Source organism: Sus scrofa, chromosome 8 (assembly GCF_000003025.6).
Source record: "Sus scrofa isolate TJ Tabasco breed Duroc chromosome 8, Sscrofa11.1, whole genome shotgun sequence".
Taxonomy (NCBI): Eukaryota; Metazoa; Chordata; class Mammalia; order Artiodactyla; family Suidae; genus Sus; species Sus scrofa.
In genome coordinates, this window is record NC_010450.4 from 97,162,124 (window position 1) to 97,181,678 (window position 19,555).

Genomic DNA, 19,555 nt, shown 5'->3' on the forward strand with positions numbered 1-19,555 from the left:
TGAAATAAATATTAAGTAGGACCTTGATTATTTGGAATAATTGTAAGTAATTTCAAACAATGTTTCCAACATTAATCTCCCTTACAATAAATTTAAATACTAATATTTATATATATCTCCTGTGGTTACATATCCACATAGACACCACATATAACTTTTAAGAGTCTTTAAATTTAATTACTTTCATTACTGACTTTTAAAAGATAATCTTCATCTTTGGTGAAACCATTAAGTATTTAAATACAAGACAAGACTTTAAACTTACAAAGTGAGAATACAAAACTAAATTTAAAAAAGTGCAGATAGGCAATGTATACATCTAAGGATAACCTGACCCCCTTGCTGTACAGTGGGAAAAAAAAAAAAAAAGTCTCTAGTAAAATACTAACATGTCAAGTGGAGTAACACAATACATTAATAAAACTCAAAGTTTTAAAAACCAAAAAAAAAAAAAAGGTGCAGATAGGAAGAAAGAAGTATTATGCTATTACAAAGTTTTCTGTTTAAATTTGAAAGCATTTGCCCACCAATTAATCTGAATTCAAACTTTAAGAGAGAGTACATTTTAAATTATGGAAAATACTAAATCCATAAGATAATTCATAAATGTGTAATAGTTCTCTATTTCAAGGAGAAATGTTCCCATTTCTTAAAAAAAATCAAAATCAGGATGTACATTGCTAGTACTTTTGTAGGAGGGATGAATCACTCTGTACTTACTTTTTTTTTTTTTTTTTGTCTTTTTGTCTGTTGTTGTGTTGCTATTTCTTGGGCCGCTCCCGCGGCATATGGAGGTTCCCAGGCTAGGGGTCCAATCGGAGCTGTAGCCACCGGCCTACGCCAGAGCCACAGCAACGCGGGATCCGAGCCACGTCTGCAACCTACACCACAGCTCACGGCAACGCCGGATCGTTAACCCACTGAGCAAGGGCAGGGACCGAACCCGCAACCTCATGGTTCCTAGTCGGATTCGTTAACCACTGCGCCACGACGGGAACTCCTGTACTTCACTTCTTTGCTGTGACTTAAAGCAACATGGTGTTTTTCTCACAAGACAAATTAAAAGCAAGCAAACTAAAAATATCTCTAAACACAAACCATAGAGAATTCAGAGTAACTTCCAGTTACTCTGTAATAACAATACCCATAAATATTAACATAACCATTACTGAAAACCCAAACTCTTAAAATACTGTATCTTTTCCTTGGTTCTCTTTCCTTTTTTTTTTTTTTTTTTGTCTTTTTGCTATTTCTTGGGCCGCTCCCGCGGCATATGGAGTTTCCCAGGCTAGGGGTCTAATCGGAGCTGTAGCTGCCAGCCTATGCCAGAGCCACAGCAACGCGGGATCCGAGCCGTCTGCAACCTACACCACAGCTCACGGCAACGCAGATCCTAAACCCACTGAGCAAGGCAGGGACCGAACCCTCAACCTCATGGTTCCTAGTCGGATTCGTTAACCACTGCGCCACGACGGGAACTCCGGTTCTCTTTCTAAACAGTATTTTACACTTTGCTTTCATCTCTCTTTATAAGAAATAATTATGTTACTTGAAGTCTATGTCTTGGCAACTCTGACATTAGGACAAAATATAAATAATGACAAACTGGATACATCTGATTTTTATAACTTATTAAGCCATTCAGTATATGAAAATTGTTATGGAGTATGTGGGCCAAATATATTCTGCCTAACAACTCAAAACTTCCGCCAATATATGTAGTGTCAAAAGTTACAAAACATTTTATCTCTAAAAATTAAGTCAAATACCAGCTAAGATATTCTGTTATGTCTACCTCATAAATTTAAACCTTAACTTTAAGGTTAATAAACTTACAGTATTTAGCCAAACATCAAATACCACTTTAATTAAGTAACCATATAGTCTTTGATTCATTTCTTAAAAATTCTCAAATCTTGTAACTTAAAGAAAACAAGCTGCTATTAAATATGTAACACACATAAAAACAAAATGACCCCATGACATTTAATTGTAAAATAAGTAATACCAAATACAAAGGACATTTGAGAAAGTTTCTATTCCAACTTCTGCAGCAACCAGCCTGGAGAGCCTCACCATTCAAGACCTGGCAAGCTCTACAGTTCTTAACCAATTTAATTGGCTGTATTTTAAAGCACTTCTTAGCAGCATGCATTTGCAGCAGCTTCTACTCTGTTCAATAAGAATAAGCCTCTCCTAATTGCAGTGTTGATACACGGCTGTCAACAGACAAAAACCTGTTCCTTAGAGAAACATCTACACATTTTCCCATGAAAGAAAGCCAAGGATGACAAAAGGCCTCAGCAGTGTCCTACTCCAGGATGACCTCAAAAGATTCAGGGTGTTACCATTTCAGAAATGTGTTGTGTGTTTTATATAATACACAGTTAAAATTCTTTTTTTTTTTTTTTTTTTTTGCCATTTCTTGGGCCGCTCCCGCGGCATATGGAGGTTTCCAGGTTAGGGGTCCAATCGGAGCTGTAGCTGCCAGCCTACTCCAGAGCCACAGCAATGCGGGATCCCAGCTGCGTCTGCAACCTACACCACAGCTCACAGGCCAGGGATCAAACCCGCAACCTCATGGTTCCTACTCGGATTCATTAACCACTGCACCACGACGGGAACTCCAAATTCTCATTTGTTTTAAAGATACAAAGGACTAGTAATACATGCAAGAAATTAGAATCATCAACTCTAGGTCTCTATATACTTTTCAAAACACAGAAACTTGCAGAAATACGTATAAATAAATACCTTCTTTTCCAGTTCAGTTACTGACTAAATTTTGACATATGAAGAAGCAGTACAAGGAAATACACCTTTGGATAAAATGGGTTTGGCATTGATAGTATAGGCTGCAAGGATTTCAAAAGGAAAAGAATGTAAATGAGGTAAAAACCTTTTAGATCTCATTTCTGTTCAAAGCATTACAGTAAACTAGATGCCCCAAGACCCCTGTGCCATAAAACAACTAGATTCATGGTCAAAAATACTCGTTGAATTGCCGGATATTTAAGAGGTAGAGGCTTCCAGGGACATCCTCTTCATACCTTTCCAACCCCCTCCCCTCACACTGCAAAGAAAGCTGGGGCCTCGGCTGGCAGTGGTGAGCAGAGAGCAGATGGACAGAGGAAGGTTGTCTTGGTGGCCAATACCCACCATGCCTTCCATCAGGACACTAAGCACTGGGCTACTGGCTAGGTAGGTGAGCTGAGCCAAGACCCACTGTGTTAAAACCAGACCTATGAATAAGGCTCAAGTGCCCAAGGTGAGTGATAGAAACAGAAGAAGTAAATTCTTTTTGGAGGAAGCTATTTCCTATTTAGAAACAAAGGACTCCCAAAGGTAAAATCAAGCAGTAGGTCTAGTTAACAATACTCAAGGACATAAGAAAGCACAAACCAGAGTCCTCATCAAGGCTCGGAGATACTGGAATGGGAAGATAAAATACAAAATAACTATGTACAAGATGTTGAGAGAAATAAAGCAAGCAATAAGAGACAACCAGGAATAGCATGGCAGATTTGCATGTACACCAGCTAAAAACTTCTTAGGAACTTCTTCTTTTTTTTTTTTTTTTTTGCTTTTTAGGGCTGTACCCAAGGCATATGGAGGTTCCCAGGCTAGGGTTGAAATGCAGCTACAGCTGAGGGCCTATACCACAGCCACATTCCTAGCAATGCAGGAACCAAGCTGCATCTGCAACCTACACTGCAGCTCATGGCAATGCCAGATCCTTAACCCACTGAGTGAGGCCAGGGATTGAACCCACAACCTCACGGTTACTAGCTGGATTTGTTTCTGCTGCACCACAAAGGGAACTCCTCAGGAACTTCTTAAAAAAAAAACAGGTTGTTTAAACAAACAAAAAAACCCCCAAAAAACAAAAAAACAACACCACACAGAGGTTAAGGATTAAAACTATTTGGACATAGCAGAAGCAAGAAACTTAATGAAAGATAGTTTCCTTAAAAGGAATGACTAACACTTACTAACAGCAATTATGGAAGTCAGAAAACAGAGAAATACTATCTTCAAACAGATTAAAGAAAAGACTTTCTTACCTGCTTGATATAAGCAATGCCATGTGTTAATTTTACCTTCTTCCTGGCCACAAAGGAAGACTACATTTCTCACCTCCTTACTTTGGGAGAGACCATGTAACTAGCCCTAGGTACTGGAACATGAGTAGAAGAGATGTTCCCACTTTTAAGTCAGACCGCTGAAATGTCCTATGTGATACTGTATGCTTTCTTTCTTCTCTCACTGACCAACTAGATTCAAACAATCCAAAAGAGGACCCTGAAGCCCTGGGAAATAATGGAACCACTGGAAAAAGGGCTCACATCATTGAGCCAAGTGACCAGGAACACTTACATTGAAATGAGGAATAAATTTTAATCATGTTATGCCACTGAGGCATTAGGACTGTTTGTTATAGCAACTGGCATTTCAAGAAGGAGTAAAAAAAGACATCATTAGATAAATACAACAAAAAGATTTTCATGAAAAAGAAATACCTAGGAGTTCCCTTGTGGCTCAGCAGATTAAGATTGTCACTGCAGGGTAGCTGATGTGGTGCAGGTTTGATCCCTGGCCCAAAAACTTCCATATGCTGCAAGCAAAAACAAAAACAAACAACAACAAAAAAAGGAATGCCTAAAATATATGCTTCAGGAAGAAGAAAAATGATCAAATAACAATAGTGTGAGATGTAAGAATAGTGAATTTTAAAAAATGGTAGCAATGAAATATTGATGACAAAAGCATGTAGGTGAAAAGGGGAAAATTGGAGTTAAGATGCACTGAGGGCCTTGAATTATTTTGAAAAGGGGTTAAGAGAGTATTTAACTTTAGAATCCATGAAGAAAAATATCATGATAAAATTTTAAGAGTAATCACTAAAAAAATAGAAGGAAGAGTATACAGCAAGAATAATAATGATATAAGCAACCAAGCATAAAAACAGTATGGAAAATTAGTTAAAATAGAAATTTTTAAAGAAGCTAGCAGAAACAAACACAAATATTTCAGTCATCTCTATAAACGGACACATCAAGGTAGTCAGTTTAAAGACCAGTGTGTATAAGAGACATACTAAAACCATAAAGACACAGAATGACTGAGGAAAGTGTTTATTATTAATTTGGAAGACGGCAAAAAGGTCTTCACTTTTTTCCTTTGCACTTTTTAGAAGACACTCACCTCTTCCTTTGATGTTTCTGAGTCAAGCTGTAGTGTGAGATACATAACGATATGAGGAGTGTTTAGGATATTCTGCTGGATACCTTCAACCTCTTCTCCCCATAGAAATTTGACTAAATCACTTGTGTTCGATGGCGCCTTTTTCTGTCTTGGTTGAGTTGTTTCCTTTTTGACAGCATTCACATTTTCAAATGTCAGTTTCACCTTTGAAAAATTAAAATGTGTTGATTTTTCAATGAGGGAAAATCAGCTACAGTTTTCACAAAGACGGATCAGTGCATGCACATTCACTCAGGTATGCACAGAATGCATAAAAATCATCCTGGAGTGTGGGCCCCTTGATGGCAGAGTCTGTGTGTTCTACTTATGTTTGTAACTCCAGCTCTGAGGACAATGTCTGGCACATACTATTACAAATATTAATTGAGCAAGAATATATAATTCTTTGTATGTAAGTTTGTTAATTTAAACTTAATTATTATATTCTAAATACTGACAACAAATACAAGAAATGTGATGAAAAACAAAAATTAGTATGATCTTGTAATAAAGAGTAACACATTATGAATGCTAATAGCAATGACTTATTTGGAGAAGGTAAAATGAAGAGATTCAGGATTAAAAATGACCTCATACGGAGTTCCTATCGTGGCTCAGTGGTTAACAAACCTGACTAGTATTCATGAGGACATGGGTTCGATCCCTGGCCTTGCTCAGTGGGCTAAGGATCTGATGTTGCCATGAGCTGTGCAGGTCGCAGATGTGCCTCAGATCCTGCATTGCTGGGGCTATGGTATAGGTCTGCAGCTACAGCTCCGATTCGGCCCCTAGCCTGGGAACCTCCATGTGCCAAGGATGTGGCCCTAAAAAGACACAAGGACGAAAAAAAAAAAAAAAGGCAACCTCATACAACCAGAATTAGCTCTCCTTTCAAGGGAGGCGATATTCAAATATTCTTCTCTTCGACATTCTTTGTGGTCCTTTATAATAAAGGCAAAGGAGAGAAAAAACCATCAACACGTGGATCTTGGATCATGGTCCTAAGAAGATTACCTATCAGTTTTATCAAGATAGTTTTAATTTCATGGCCTGATATCAAACATGATTGGTAAGAGTCCAGAACGTGGCCATGTTCCAGCTGTTGAAAGGTAGCTTCCAGTTCTCAATTACCTTACCTTGAGAAAGGAGATATGTGTGCAGATGCCAGTTGGCCAAAGAGAACTTGCTTATTTCAAAGAAGCACCAGTGCATATCCTGAGTAAAGTTTCCACTAAGCATAGTTAATTTTGTGTAGCAAGGACATCATCCTAAGCTATATAGGCAAAAAATATTCCTAATGTTTAAAATCTTATCAGAATACAGAGAAGTAAAACTAATTATAACAATCCATAAAATTTTAAAATTAGACATTGTATTGCAACAACTCTTAAAATTAGTTTAAATTTTAAAAGTCAAAAAATAAAATCATGCTCAGTGAAAAAAAAAAAGTCTGGTCAATATATGTATGTTAAATCATCACACTGTACAACTTAAACACATACAATTTCTACTTGTCAATCATAACTTCAATAAAGCTGGAGGGAGAAAAGAAATCTTGCCAATATTTAAAAGCAGATAAAACTATATGTAGGAAGTTGCATTTTGAGAGAAGATATTTAAAAATTATTACCAAGACAGTATTAATCCCTATTTTTGATAATTTATTAAAAGAGGTACCATTTTCAAGGCCAATTTTAAATATATGGTAAATACTAATATGTTATTGTCACTCTTGTTGAAATGAGTTTTACAGAGTTATACATTTTATCAAAAATATTAAGTACATTATTTAAAAAAATCATTCATAACCTCATCAGCCCATCTATTATAGGTATTATACTGCAAAATAAATCTATCCTAATGAATAAAACCTTCCAAAAGAAAAAAAGATCTGGATATCTTTTTATTGTTGGCAAGGAGTGACTGTGGTTGTATTCATTTTGCTTAACTGTAGCTGTCTGGCATATCAGGGGCACTATGTTATCTAAAGGGAATTTACTTAAACATGTTTCCTAAAATAAGTTTCAGATTTTATTTTATTAACAAGTAGAAAAGAGACATGAGGTCTAAATTCATCATTATTCAGAGTTAAGATGAACCAGGTCATGACTAATGAGTAGGAAGGGAGAAGATCCTCATAAAATTTTTCTGAGGCCCAATGATCATGTTTCTTTACAAAACATTTAATATTCCAAGGGGAAAAGATCAGGCTTTATGAAATTTTTAATGTTTTTTGTAAACCTAATGTTGAAAAATAGGCTGTTGGTATTAAAATAATGTATCTAAAAAGGCTAGTGGAAAACTAGTATATTTGGATGGGAAGTATTAAGAAAGCCAAACAGAAATATAAAAAATTAGAGATCTTATATTGGACCAGTCAAGAGTTACCTAAAGAAAATTAATACAAGGATAAGGTGAGAAAGAGTTGGAGAGACACTGTTTCAGAAATGATCTTAGAAAGATGTGAAAAGAGTGTTTGGTGTGAGGTTCTGACCCAAACAGCAATATGTAAGCACTGCATGCCCTGAGAGACTATGTATGCTCTGAAAGCGGCTTCTGTTCTAGAGGGTAATGCTCAATATACATACACACATGTAAATATATATACATATAAGCATAAATGTATTAAATCCTTAAACAAGATCTGACGAAGTAAAAACAGCCTGGTTGTCAGGAGGGTCTTTTATTGAGAATTTGGGGAAATCCTGAGTACAGACTTTATACTAATACAGAGGGGGGCTCTGAAGACTATCCCTAAGACTTGGCTGTGAATGGAATGGAGGGTGAGAAATCTGACTGCAGGAAGCAGATGAGTGACAGCATGGGGAAGCAGGTGCCACAGAGGCAGGCTAGGTCTCTGCACCCCAGGGCTGAACTAGGAGAAGAAAGATGGGTCCTCAAGGAAAAAAACGTGCCTCAGAACAGGGAGGGCATTTTTTTCAGCTGAGATTCTTGTGGGTGGAGTGGTCAAAAGACAGGGTATGATTCACCAAGAATGACAAAAGGAAATGAGTTAGTAGGCTTAAAATAAAAATTTACCAATTTTACCTTGGGCAGCAACAGCAACCTAAAATTTGACTGGTTTGCTCTGCTTGGTAAAGAATGACATACTTGAAAACGAACTTTAATGTTACACTTGGCAAACAACAGAACTTCTTTTCTTTGGGGCAAGAACCTTTCCCCTCACCATGACAAAAACAAAGACAAATGCACTCACCACAGAACCATCCATTAACATTCTTTATGGAACTATTTTACCCACCATTCTTCTGATTTAAGTAAAGTTGGCTCCATAATGCAAAGATAATTACACTTTAGAAAGGCATTTTGAAAAACTTACATATTAAATAACTATAAATGTCAGAAAATCTGGCTGCCCTGATATAAAATGATAAAAGGGTAATAAGACATAATCAAATTAAGAGTTAAGTGCTATTTTAAAAAAGGGGTTGATGTACATAAATACACAGGATATGATGTGTTTTATAGGAACAAAACTTTAAGAAACATCTAATATAAGATAGTTTTTATGAAGCTTCTTATAAAAAAGGTTTTTCTGTAGAGTTTAGATGAAGCTTCTTATAACGAGGGATTTCTGAGAATTTCCTTTGTGACTCAGGGCTAACAAACACGACTAGGATCCATGAAGTTGCAGGTTTGATCCATGGCCTTGCTCAGTGAGTTAAGGATCTGGTGTTGCTGTGAGCTATGGTATATGTCGCAGACACGGCTCGGATCCCACCTTGCTGTGGCTGTGGCACAGCCAGCAGCTGTAGCTCTGGTTTGACCCCTAGCCTGAGAACTTCCATATACCGAGGACATAGCTCTAAAAAAAGGAAAAAAAAAAGGGGTTTTCTATTGTTCTTCCATGGACATTAACCTGTGACAAGTTTCGTCATCTCCTATCTCCCCTAAGAGAGTTTTCTTATTTGCGCAATTTTCCCATCCTTTCTTTTCTTCTTCCCTCCCACTTCAGGAGATGATGCCTTATCTCAGACCCAAGGACATGCTCTCTTCAACTCACCACTTCCAAAATCTTGTTGCTTTAACTATACCCTCTCTACTTCCATCTCCAAACAATCTCATGTAACAAGCCATGTCTCCTCAGCCTCTGCTTAACCAACCAACAAGTCCTCTCTCCCCATTTGCTACTATGCTATCCTCTTCACACATGGGATCTGGAGAGGCTGTCAGAATCTGAAACAGATTCTGCCTCATGGTCTGCATTGTCTCTCTCCCAACATCTGCACTGCTCTCCATGTGTCTGATCCTTTCTCCTTTGTCTGGCAGATGATCTGAACATTCCTTAGTCAAAATTCTGAAGGAAGTAAATCTACATGGCTCAGCAAATTCTCTCCTTGAACCTTTTCTATGGGGCAATCTCATGGGATTACTCAAGACAAAATGTGGAAGGCATCTTGAACTCCTCTCTCTTCTGCAGGAAGTACTGTCCTCTTTACTTCCCACTTACTATAAATCTAATCAACTCCTTCTCCATATTCACAGCCAAGGCCTTTGCTCAGGCCTTCAGCCGCTCTCTTCTGGACTCCTGTAAAGCTGACCACCTGGTTTCCCAACCTCCAGTTTCATCCAGAGTGACAGATGCTTAAATGCAAATCTGATCACATCAGCCTGCTACTTTAAAATACTGACATAGCTGGTTAATTCTAGGTTCTGGAAATAAAAAAAGACTCAGGAATACTTTTTTTTTAATTTACCAATCTAGTTCCTAATTTTTCCACAACATATGTGACCACCAATTTTGTCGAACAAGGAAATAATAATAAAATTTCGTGTAACAAGGAAATAATAAAAATAAAATAATAAATAATAAAATATTCTACTCAAGTATCATCTCCTTTAAGAAGCCTTTATTCCTTCTCTCAGGCCTAAGAAGTACTTACAAGGTAAGCGTTTAAGATTAATGTTCTATAGGCTGATCTCCCTGAAAAGGAGTTGGTTTCCTCCAAAGTTCCAGGAAAACCCAGTGCTTAATGCAGTCCACCTTGGTCAACTCAATGTTTGGACCAAAATTCACCAATCAAGCTAGGGGGAAGAGGGTTATGTGCTTGTGGAATAATTGAGTGCACAGAGCAGTGGCAACAAATCAAGGTCACAAAAGTCAGTAGTTAGAAAAGCACTTGTTCCTGTCATTTTCAATTACTAAAACTTTTTTTTAAAACCCACAACTTTTTATTTAAAAAATTTTAAAGCTATAGGGAACCCTCATACACTGGGTGGGAATGTAAATTGGTACAAACACAATGGAAAACAGTATGGAGGTACTTCTGAAAACTAAAAGTAGAATTACCATGTGATCTAACAATCCCACTCCTGGGCAGAGTATCTGAATAAAACTATAATTCAAAAAGATAACATGTACCCCTATGTTCACTGCAGCCCTAGTGGCAATAGCCAAGGCATGGAAACCACCTAAATGTCCACTGACCGATGAATGGATTAAGAAGATATGGGGCATATACACAATGGAATACTACTCAGCCATAAAAATGAACAAAATAATGCCATTTGCAGCAACATGGATGCAACTAGAGATTATCATACTAAGTGAAATAAGTCAGAAAAGAAAGACAAATATCATACGATATCACTTTTATGTGGCATCTAAACTGTAACACAAATGAACCTATCTACAAAATAGAAACAGACTCATGGACATAAAGAATAGACCTGTGGTTGCAAAGGGGGAAGGCAGGAAGAGAGTGGGATGGACTGGAGTTTGGGGTTAGTAGTTGTAAACTATTACATTTAGAATGGATAAGCAATGAGGTCCTACTGTATAGCACAGGGAACTATACACATTTCTTGAGAAAGACCATAATGGAAGATAACATAAGAAAAGGAATATGTGAGTGTGTGTGTGTGTGTGTGTGTGTGTGTGTGTGTGTGTGTGTGTGTGTATACTGGGTCACTTTTCTGTACGGCAGAAATTGGCACAACACCATAAATCAACTATACTTTAATAAAAGATATTTAAACCTACAGAAAGTTGCAAGAAGTGTACAATGATTACCCGTGTATTCCTCACCCAGTTTCAGCAACATTTAACATTTTGTCACATTTGCTTCCTCCCTCCCTTCTCCCCTGTTTTATTTCCCTTTCCTTCCATCCTCACTTCCCCCTCTCTATTTAAAAAAAAAAAAAAACTGTCTGAACTACTTGAGAATTATTTGCAGCTATTTGAATGTTTCATTGCTAAATTAATTGCTATTTCAATGTTTCATTGCTAAATCTCCTAAGGATACACAACAAATACATTTATGACACTTAGGAATTTTAATATTAAACACAATGCTATTGCTAACAAAGTCTGTACTCAAGATACAAGCACCCAGTGTTCACTGGAGCACTATTTACAATAGCCAAGACATGGAAGCAACCTAAATGTCCATCAACAGAGGAGTGGATAAAGAAGATGTGGTACGTATACACAATGTACTTATTATTCAGCCATAAAAAGGAATGAAATAATGTCATTTGCAGCAACATGGACGGACCTAGAAACTATCATACTAAGTGAAGTTAGACAGTGAAAGACAAACATCATGTAATATCACCTATATGTGGCATCTAAAGGAAAAAAAGGATACAAATGAACTTACTTGCAGAACAGAAACAGACTCACAAACTTTCAAAAACTTATGGCACCAAAGGGGACAGGTGGGGGAAGGGAGGATGGATTGGGGGTTTGGAATTGGTATATGCACACTGAGGTATATGGAATGCTTGACCAATGGGGACCTGCTGTATAACACAAACTCCACCCAAAATTATGATAATCTATGTGGGAAAAGAATCTTAAAGAGAATGGATATGTGTATTTGTATGACTGAATCACTTTGTTGTAGAGCAGAAATTCACAACCTTGTAAATCACCCATATTTCAGTAAAACTGTAAAAAAAAAAAAATCTGTATTCAAATTTTCCCAATTGTCCCAGTATAGCTGTTCTGAACAGCAATAAAAAAATCAATTAAGGATTAGTCACTGCACCTGGTTGTGTTAGTTCAGTCTGTCTTAGTCTAAATAGTTCACCAGCTTTTTTTTTTCTTTCATGATATTGACATTTTTGAAGGACCTAAAACAATTGTTTTGAAGAATGTTTAAAACCTGCCTTTGAAAGAAATGATTTGGGCTCCTTGTGCTTCTGTATACAGGCTTTGCCTATGGATTTAACTCTGGTATTCTGAATCTATTTATAACAGAATATACTTAAAATTCAAACACAGAAGTGTAGACTTGGAATGGGGCTCAGAGATTTATTCTCCCAAATCCTTTCTGATTATAGATGAGGAAACTGAAACCCAGAAGAGTTGGGAAAATTGCTCAGAGAGAGGTTTAAAATAGATTTCTACCCTCCTTCTCCTCAGTGACCTTTCTACCACATTACAGTCTCTCCCAGGGAATCTTCTGTTGGATGACAAGAAGCATTTTAGGCTATTTTTATACTCAGAGTATAAGTTTAAAATGTTACTGTTGGATATCTCCAAATTTAAATGTTAAGTTTTCTAAGGTATTCTTTATATGTCAGCATTCCTCTTCTCTTATTGCTTGACAAACTGTTTCAAATGCCACAGATACAAACTAGGTAGAGCAGCTTTTTCTGGGACAAATCCACTGCAGTGAGTTCTGGCCCAGTAAGAACAAAGGGATGCAGACACAAAGATCCACCCAGGCTGTGTGAAAACAGAAGGATCTCACTCTGGAATCAGTTTCAGTTCCTGTTCTTTGAGTTATTAATTCTGCAGCCTTGGACAAATCATTAATTCTCTCTTAGATTCTTCTTCCTCATGTATAAAATAGGAATACAAATTACCAGATTCTTACAAATTGTGATAATTGTGATAATTGTGAAATTATCAAAGTGAGGGAGGAGTTCCCGTCATGGCACAGCGGAAACAAATCCAACTAGGAACCATGAGGTTGTGGGTTCGATCCCTGGCCTTGCTCAGTAGGTTAAGGATCCAGCGTTGCCATGAGCTGTGGTGTAGGTCGCAGACGCGGCTCGGATCTGGCGTTGCTGTGGCTGTGGCATAGGCTGGTGACTACAGCTCCGATTAGACCCTTAGCCTGGGAACCTCCATATGCTGCGGGTGTGGCCCTCAAACAACAACAACAAAAACGTGAAGGATATTAGAAAAGCATCAACACACTTTCTGGTGCATTAAAAAACACTTGTTCCTTCCTAATTCTCTAATTGTATATAGTCAAAGTCCCCCTGAAATTACAGTAGGAAGACAAGGCTGTGCTGCAGAACAGCATACTCTCTTAATATGGTAATTCCATCTCACAATACTTTTTCTTCCATCATTAAAACAAATTGCTCTTAGAATTGGCACTTAAGAGTCATGTTGTCTTTGTAAAAACAGAATCACACTTAATGCAGCTGTAAAGGCAAACTGGGCATATAGCATGGTCCTGACTCCTATTTCATGTTTAATGAGGACATGGAAATAATGGGTGAAATTGGTCTAAAATATTTAAATCATTATGTCTTTCTCTTTTCTGCCAACTATGCAGAGCTGAATTTGCAAATTCAATGTAAGTATAGTGTGACTTCACTAGAAATAGGATTCTTCTTGTTTTGAAGACAGAACTGATGTGTTTGAACTCTGGCAGTATTGGCAGTATACCTGCCAATGACATAGGCAAGAAAGGAGGATGTCTCACTCAGGGCTGATGTGCAGGCAGTGTACTTAGGTGACAGTCATTAAAACCTGTAATTCTTTTTAGTGACTGGTAAGTAGTTGCTGTCTAAGCATCCTGAGGTGCCTTAGTATCTTGGCCCACCCTTGTTGCTCCTCTCATCTAGCAACTAAAGGGGATACCAGCACATCCTATTCCAGCACTATGCCTGGCGTCCACCTGATTGTTATTATTTCAAAACCACCCCACTTCCATCTCCATTTCTTTGTCCACTCCTAGACATTGCTGGTTACTGGCTACCATAGTTATTGTAGCACTTTCATTTTGTATTTCCAAAGAAAACTAAATTTACAAAGCATCCATCTCTAAACAAGAAATTTCATCATAGGTCCTATTATTTCAGAATCTCAAGTCAGATATAGATATGATTCTGATTTGTCAGGCATTCTGTTCTTCATCTTGATCAGTCTAAAAACTGCCTCATCCTCTCAGATACTTGGCTAAAGCATATTGTTCTCCCCACTCTTTGAAAGAAAACCAATTCCTGATGCTCACAAGAGCAGAATATTTCTAAGGTACAGCATTTTAAAAATACATCTAACGACCTAAAAATGGCATCCATAATACAAAATCGCAGTGCTTAGGGTATCAAAATAACTTAATTTTCTTATGATGACAAATTTATATTTACTTACAAGAAATGAAAAATAATTCATTAAGTAAATAAAAACTCAGGAGTAGGCTAAACTAGATAACAAAAAAAAATCAAGAAAATAGTATAGTGTTTAAAATAAACAAAACCACAGTAAAAAAAACTTTATAGCAATTATGGATTTACTAAGTCAGAGAATAGAAAATTCCACACCTCTTTTAAATGACTTTTCTAGGAACTGAATTTTCATCAGCACGTACTGTACTTACAATGGCAAGTTGGTCACTATATATGTTTTTATTATTATTCTTGTTTGCATTTTACTTAGGATGACTTCTATTTGGAGATATTTCTCTCTTTTCATAGAACAATCTCCAAAAGCTAAAAAATGTTAAGAGCTAAGAATTTTTAAATATCCAAGGATGTAAGTAAAACCCACCCATTATACATGACTATTCTCAGAATTTTATAAAAAGAAATGAGCACAAGATATAACTATTTCTTGTAATTCATCATAAAACACAGAAAAAGAATGTCCACACCTGCATAGGTCCAGGAATGCAAGACAGAACTCTCTCTATGTTCTCAGAGGTCACATCTACATCATTCACAGCAACAAGGACATCACCTAAAAACAGAATCACAGTAAAAAAAAAAAAAAAAAAAAAAACAGCTGTGTGAATATCCAAAACTGAAAAAGATCTAGAGTTGGAACATTAAAAAGTATTTATTCTGGAGTTCTCTTGTGCAGCAGGTTAAGAATCTGGCATTGTCACTGCAATGGCTTGGGTTGATGATGTGGCATGGGTTCAATCCTTGGCTCAGGAACTTCTATATGCTATGGGCACAGCAAAGAAGAAAATGAAAAAGAAAAAAAAAAAAGTGTCTATTCTGGGAGTTCCCGTTGTGGCTCAGAGGGTTACGAACCCAATGAGGATCCATGAGGATGTGGGTTCGACCCCTGGCCTTTCTCAGTGGGTTAAGAATCCAGCATTGCCATGATCTGTGGTATACTGCAGACGTGGCTCGGATCCAGTGTTGCTGTGGCTAAGGGGTAGGCCAGCAGCTGTAACTCCGATTCGACCCCTAGCCTGGGAACTTCGATATGCTGCAGGTGAGGCCCTAAAAAAGGCATCTATTCTGACCTCTTCAAAGTAGAATGGAAAACACGATACAGACATTCAGGGACTTGTCCAAAGTTATAAAGCTCATTATTGGCAGAGCAAATCTCCCATTCGACACTTTCTTAAACTATAATGCAGCCCGACACTGCACTATAACTAAATATAACCTATGAATATTTAGAGATGAATATTCTCATTTTTTTGGATTCAATTGAGAGAATTGTATAAACCCAAGGGACAAACGGAAAATTTGTAGTATAAACCAACCATTGCACTTAACAAAATTGAATCTAACCACTTAGACCGACAGTAAAAAAATTCAGCTGAATTTTTAATTAAATCCATGTGGTACATCATAACTCAATATGCTAGGTATTCACTGCTATTACTGTTTTGTGTTTCAAACTGATCTTTCAAAGAGCTGTGTTTCAAACATCGCTCTTTGTTTCAAAAGCCCCCAACCACAATAAAATCTATAGCATATTTCAGTAACAATCTCCTTTTCCACAGTTTTTCTTTAAATGTGTGTATTATCATATCTGGTGGCTTTAATAAAATAAAGATGAGTGTTAAAAATGAAAATTTACTTTCACAACATAAAAATCATATCTAAACACAAGTGAGCTATATTCACAGAAATATACATTTACCAAGGTTTTTTTCTCATCATTCGTAAACATATCATTAGGAAATTGATTAAATAATCCAAACTAATCCATTCATTAATTCATCCAACAAATAATAATTGAGCACCTACTGTATGCCAGGCACTGTTCTAGGCACTACAGATAGAGAACTGAATAAAACATACAAAAATGTCTACCCACATGGAGCTTAATATTTTTTAGAGAAGACAGATAACAAACATGTATATAAATGAAACAGTATTGGTAGACAATTCTCCACAGGGCTGTCATGTTTTTGTACATCTTACAAACCAAGGAACTAAAAGTCTTTGTTCTGAATTATCTTTTCAAGATCAGACAAGACAGTGTCTCCCACCAGAGAAAATACACTATACAGTGTAATAAGGATAGTGCCTCCCTCAATATCTTATCGTTAATAATTGTTCTTTATAAAAGATGCATGTTCCCTAAGCTCAAAGTTCCCCTCCCTTGATGCAATACACCATGTGTGCAGGTGTCACCTGGCCCTCTTCAGTATCTCTGTGGGAATAGGGGTTGGGGAACAAAAGAAATTACCATCATACTTTAGCTACTGCTACTCCTCCCCCTCCCTTTCTTTCTTCATTCCTTGTTTTCCTTGATGCCCTATCACATGGGAAAAGGGTTAGGGGCAAAGTGGGCAGAAGGAGTTTCTTAGGCCATCCCTGTGAAAGCTTAAAACGACCTATATTAGGGTTAGATGTTTGAGAGATGCTATTCAGTTGTGAGTTCCACAGATGTGGACACAAATTCTTATATGATGATCCACTTTGTGATATTTGAGCAACCCCTAACTTTTCTTAAAAGTAAGGATTTGGGGAGTTCCCATCGTGGCGCAGTGGTTGACGAATCCAACTAGGAACCATGAGGTTGCGGGTTCAATCCCTGCCCTTGCTCAGTGGGTTAAGGATCCGGCGTTGCCGTGAGCTGTGGTGTATGTCGCAGATGCGGCTCGGATCCCGAGTTGCTGTGGCTCTGGTGTAGGCTGGTGGCTACAGCTCCGATTCGACCCCTAGCCTGGGAACCTCCATATGCTGAGGGAGCGGCCCTAGAAAAGGCAAAAAAAAAAAAAAAAAAAGTAATGATTTTGAAATGTATAGAAATCGAATCACTATGTTTGTAAGAGGGACTAACATAGTGTTGTAGGTCAATTATACTTCAAAAACAAACGAATCATAAAAAAGGAGATTTGTGGTTATCAGAGACAAGGGAAGAGGGAAGGGGAGCACGAGATGACCTTGGTCAAAAGGAACGAACTTCCACTTATAAGACAAATAAGTACTAGGGATAAATATAATTAAAATATAACTAACACTGTTATATGTTATAAATCAAAGTTGTCAAGAAAGTAAATAAATTCTAAGAGTTCTCAACACAAGGAAATTTTTTCTTCTATTCTTTAATTTTGTATCTACATAAAATGATGCATGTTCACTAAACTTATTATGGTAATTATCTCATGATGCATGTGAGTCAAATCATTATGTTGCCCACCTTAAACTTATACAGTGCTGTATGTCAATTATATCTCAGTAAAACTATAAGAAAAAAAGAATCTGCAAACTAAAATAAACTTCCAACTTCAGTTAAACTTTTAAAAATAAAAAAACAACATACCCCCTAATTCTTTTTAAATAAGGGATTAAGCAAATATACTGTATCAAATTATTTACAGCTGTAATGATTTAAAAAAGAAAGAAGGAAGGGAGGAAGGAGAGGAAGGAAGGGAGGAAGGAAAGGAGGAAGGAAGGAGGATTAATTGATTTGGGATTAACAGATACAGACTATGACATATAAAACAGATAAAGAACAAGGACCTACTGTATAGCACAGGGAACTACATCCAATATCTCTTAAAAGATGTTTTTATTTTATGGCTACAGTTGCGGCATACAGAAGTTCCCAGGCCAGGGATTGAATCCGAGCCACACCTGTGACCTACACTGCACTGGGCCAGGATCGAACTGCACCTTTGCAGTGACCCGAGCTACTACAATTGGATTCTTAATCCACTGTGCCACAGCAGGAACTCCTATATTTAGTATCTTGTAATAACCTATAATGGAAAAGAATCTGAAAAAAAGATTATAGATAGATATATAAATAATTGTTACCCACTAATCGTTCCCCAGATACTTGCTTTCCTCTCATTTTTCTGAGCACCTCTGTGAGATGATTCAGAGATGGCAGGCTTCCATCACTGCAGTGAGCAGCCCGAACTTCAGAAAAGTTCTTTCTCAACAAGTGTGCGGGGGCGAGGGGGGGGGGGGAGTCATTAATATGCATGCTCCCATTTCAAAGGCTGAAAAGAAATCTGCATGAACTGGTTTGAACTGTTAAATAAGAAATAATCTGGGGATTATTGATGGATAGAAACAAAAGGAAAAATTTATCAAGTTTATCAAAAGATACATTCAAGAATGACATAAAACAGAGGGGAGATCAGTTTATCACAATGCTTAAATCAATTCCTCAATATAAACTTAATTAGTTGAGATGATTTTTCAGCACCTACTTAATATCAAACAACAAATGTGTACTGAAGGGCTACTACATAAGGCACCAAGGAGTATGAAAACATATATGCAAAAGTTTGTTTACTATCCTGTTAATGCAATAAACAAAATGAATATACAGTTAAAGAAACTACTTTTGAACAAAATTATTACACATAAATGTAGGAAAAAGAAAGGATATATGTTAAAACACTTCTTTTAGGTGACTGGACTTTTTCTTTTGTTTAATTACATTTTCTAAACAGTCTACAATAAATATATAGTATTACAATGCAAAGAGAAAAAAAAAACTAATTTTACAAAAACAAAACACAACCCCAATACACTGTGATAGGCAGTATAAACATTTTCCAAAGAGCTCCACATCTTAATCTCTGAAATCTATGAATATGTAACTATGCACAGCTAAAGAGACTTTTCAGATGTAATCAGACTGAGGATGTCAAGACTGGGAAATTATCCAGTGAGCCCAATGTAATAAGTCAGAGAGAGACTTGAAGATGCCAAGCTGCTGGCTTTGAAGATGGAGGAAGGGACCACAAGGCAAGGAATGCAGGTGGCCTCTAGAAATTGGCCATGGAAAGGGGTTCTCACCTGGAGCCACCAGAAGGAATGTGGCCTTGAGGACACTTGGATTTTAGTGCTGGAAGACACATTTCAGACTTCTGACTTTCGGAACTACAAGATG

The 19,555-nt window shown here is 37.1% G+C and overlaps 1 protein-coding gene across 1 annotated transcript in view; it reads right to left on the bottom strand.

Annotated features, from left to right (window-relative positions):
- The window catches only part of INTU (inturned planar cell polarity protein), an 81,598-nt gene that overhangs the window by 39,062 nt on the left and 22,981 nt on the right, over positions 1–19,555 (bottom strand). Inside the window, 2 exon segments of the mRNA XM_005666876.3 lie at positions 5,206–5,409; positions 15,105–15,190. Of these exon segments, the coding sequence (XP_005666933.3) occupies positions 5,206–5,409; positions 15,105–15,190 (290 nt within the window).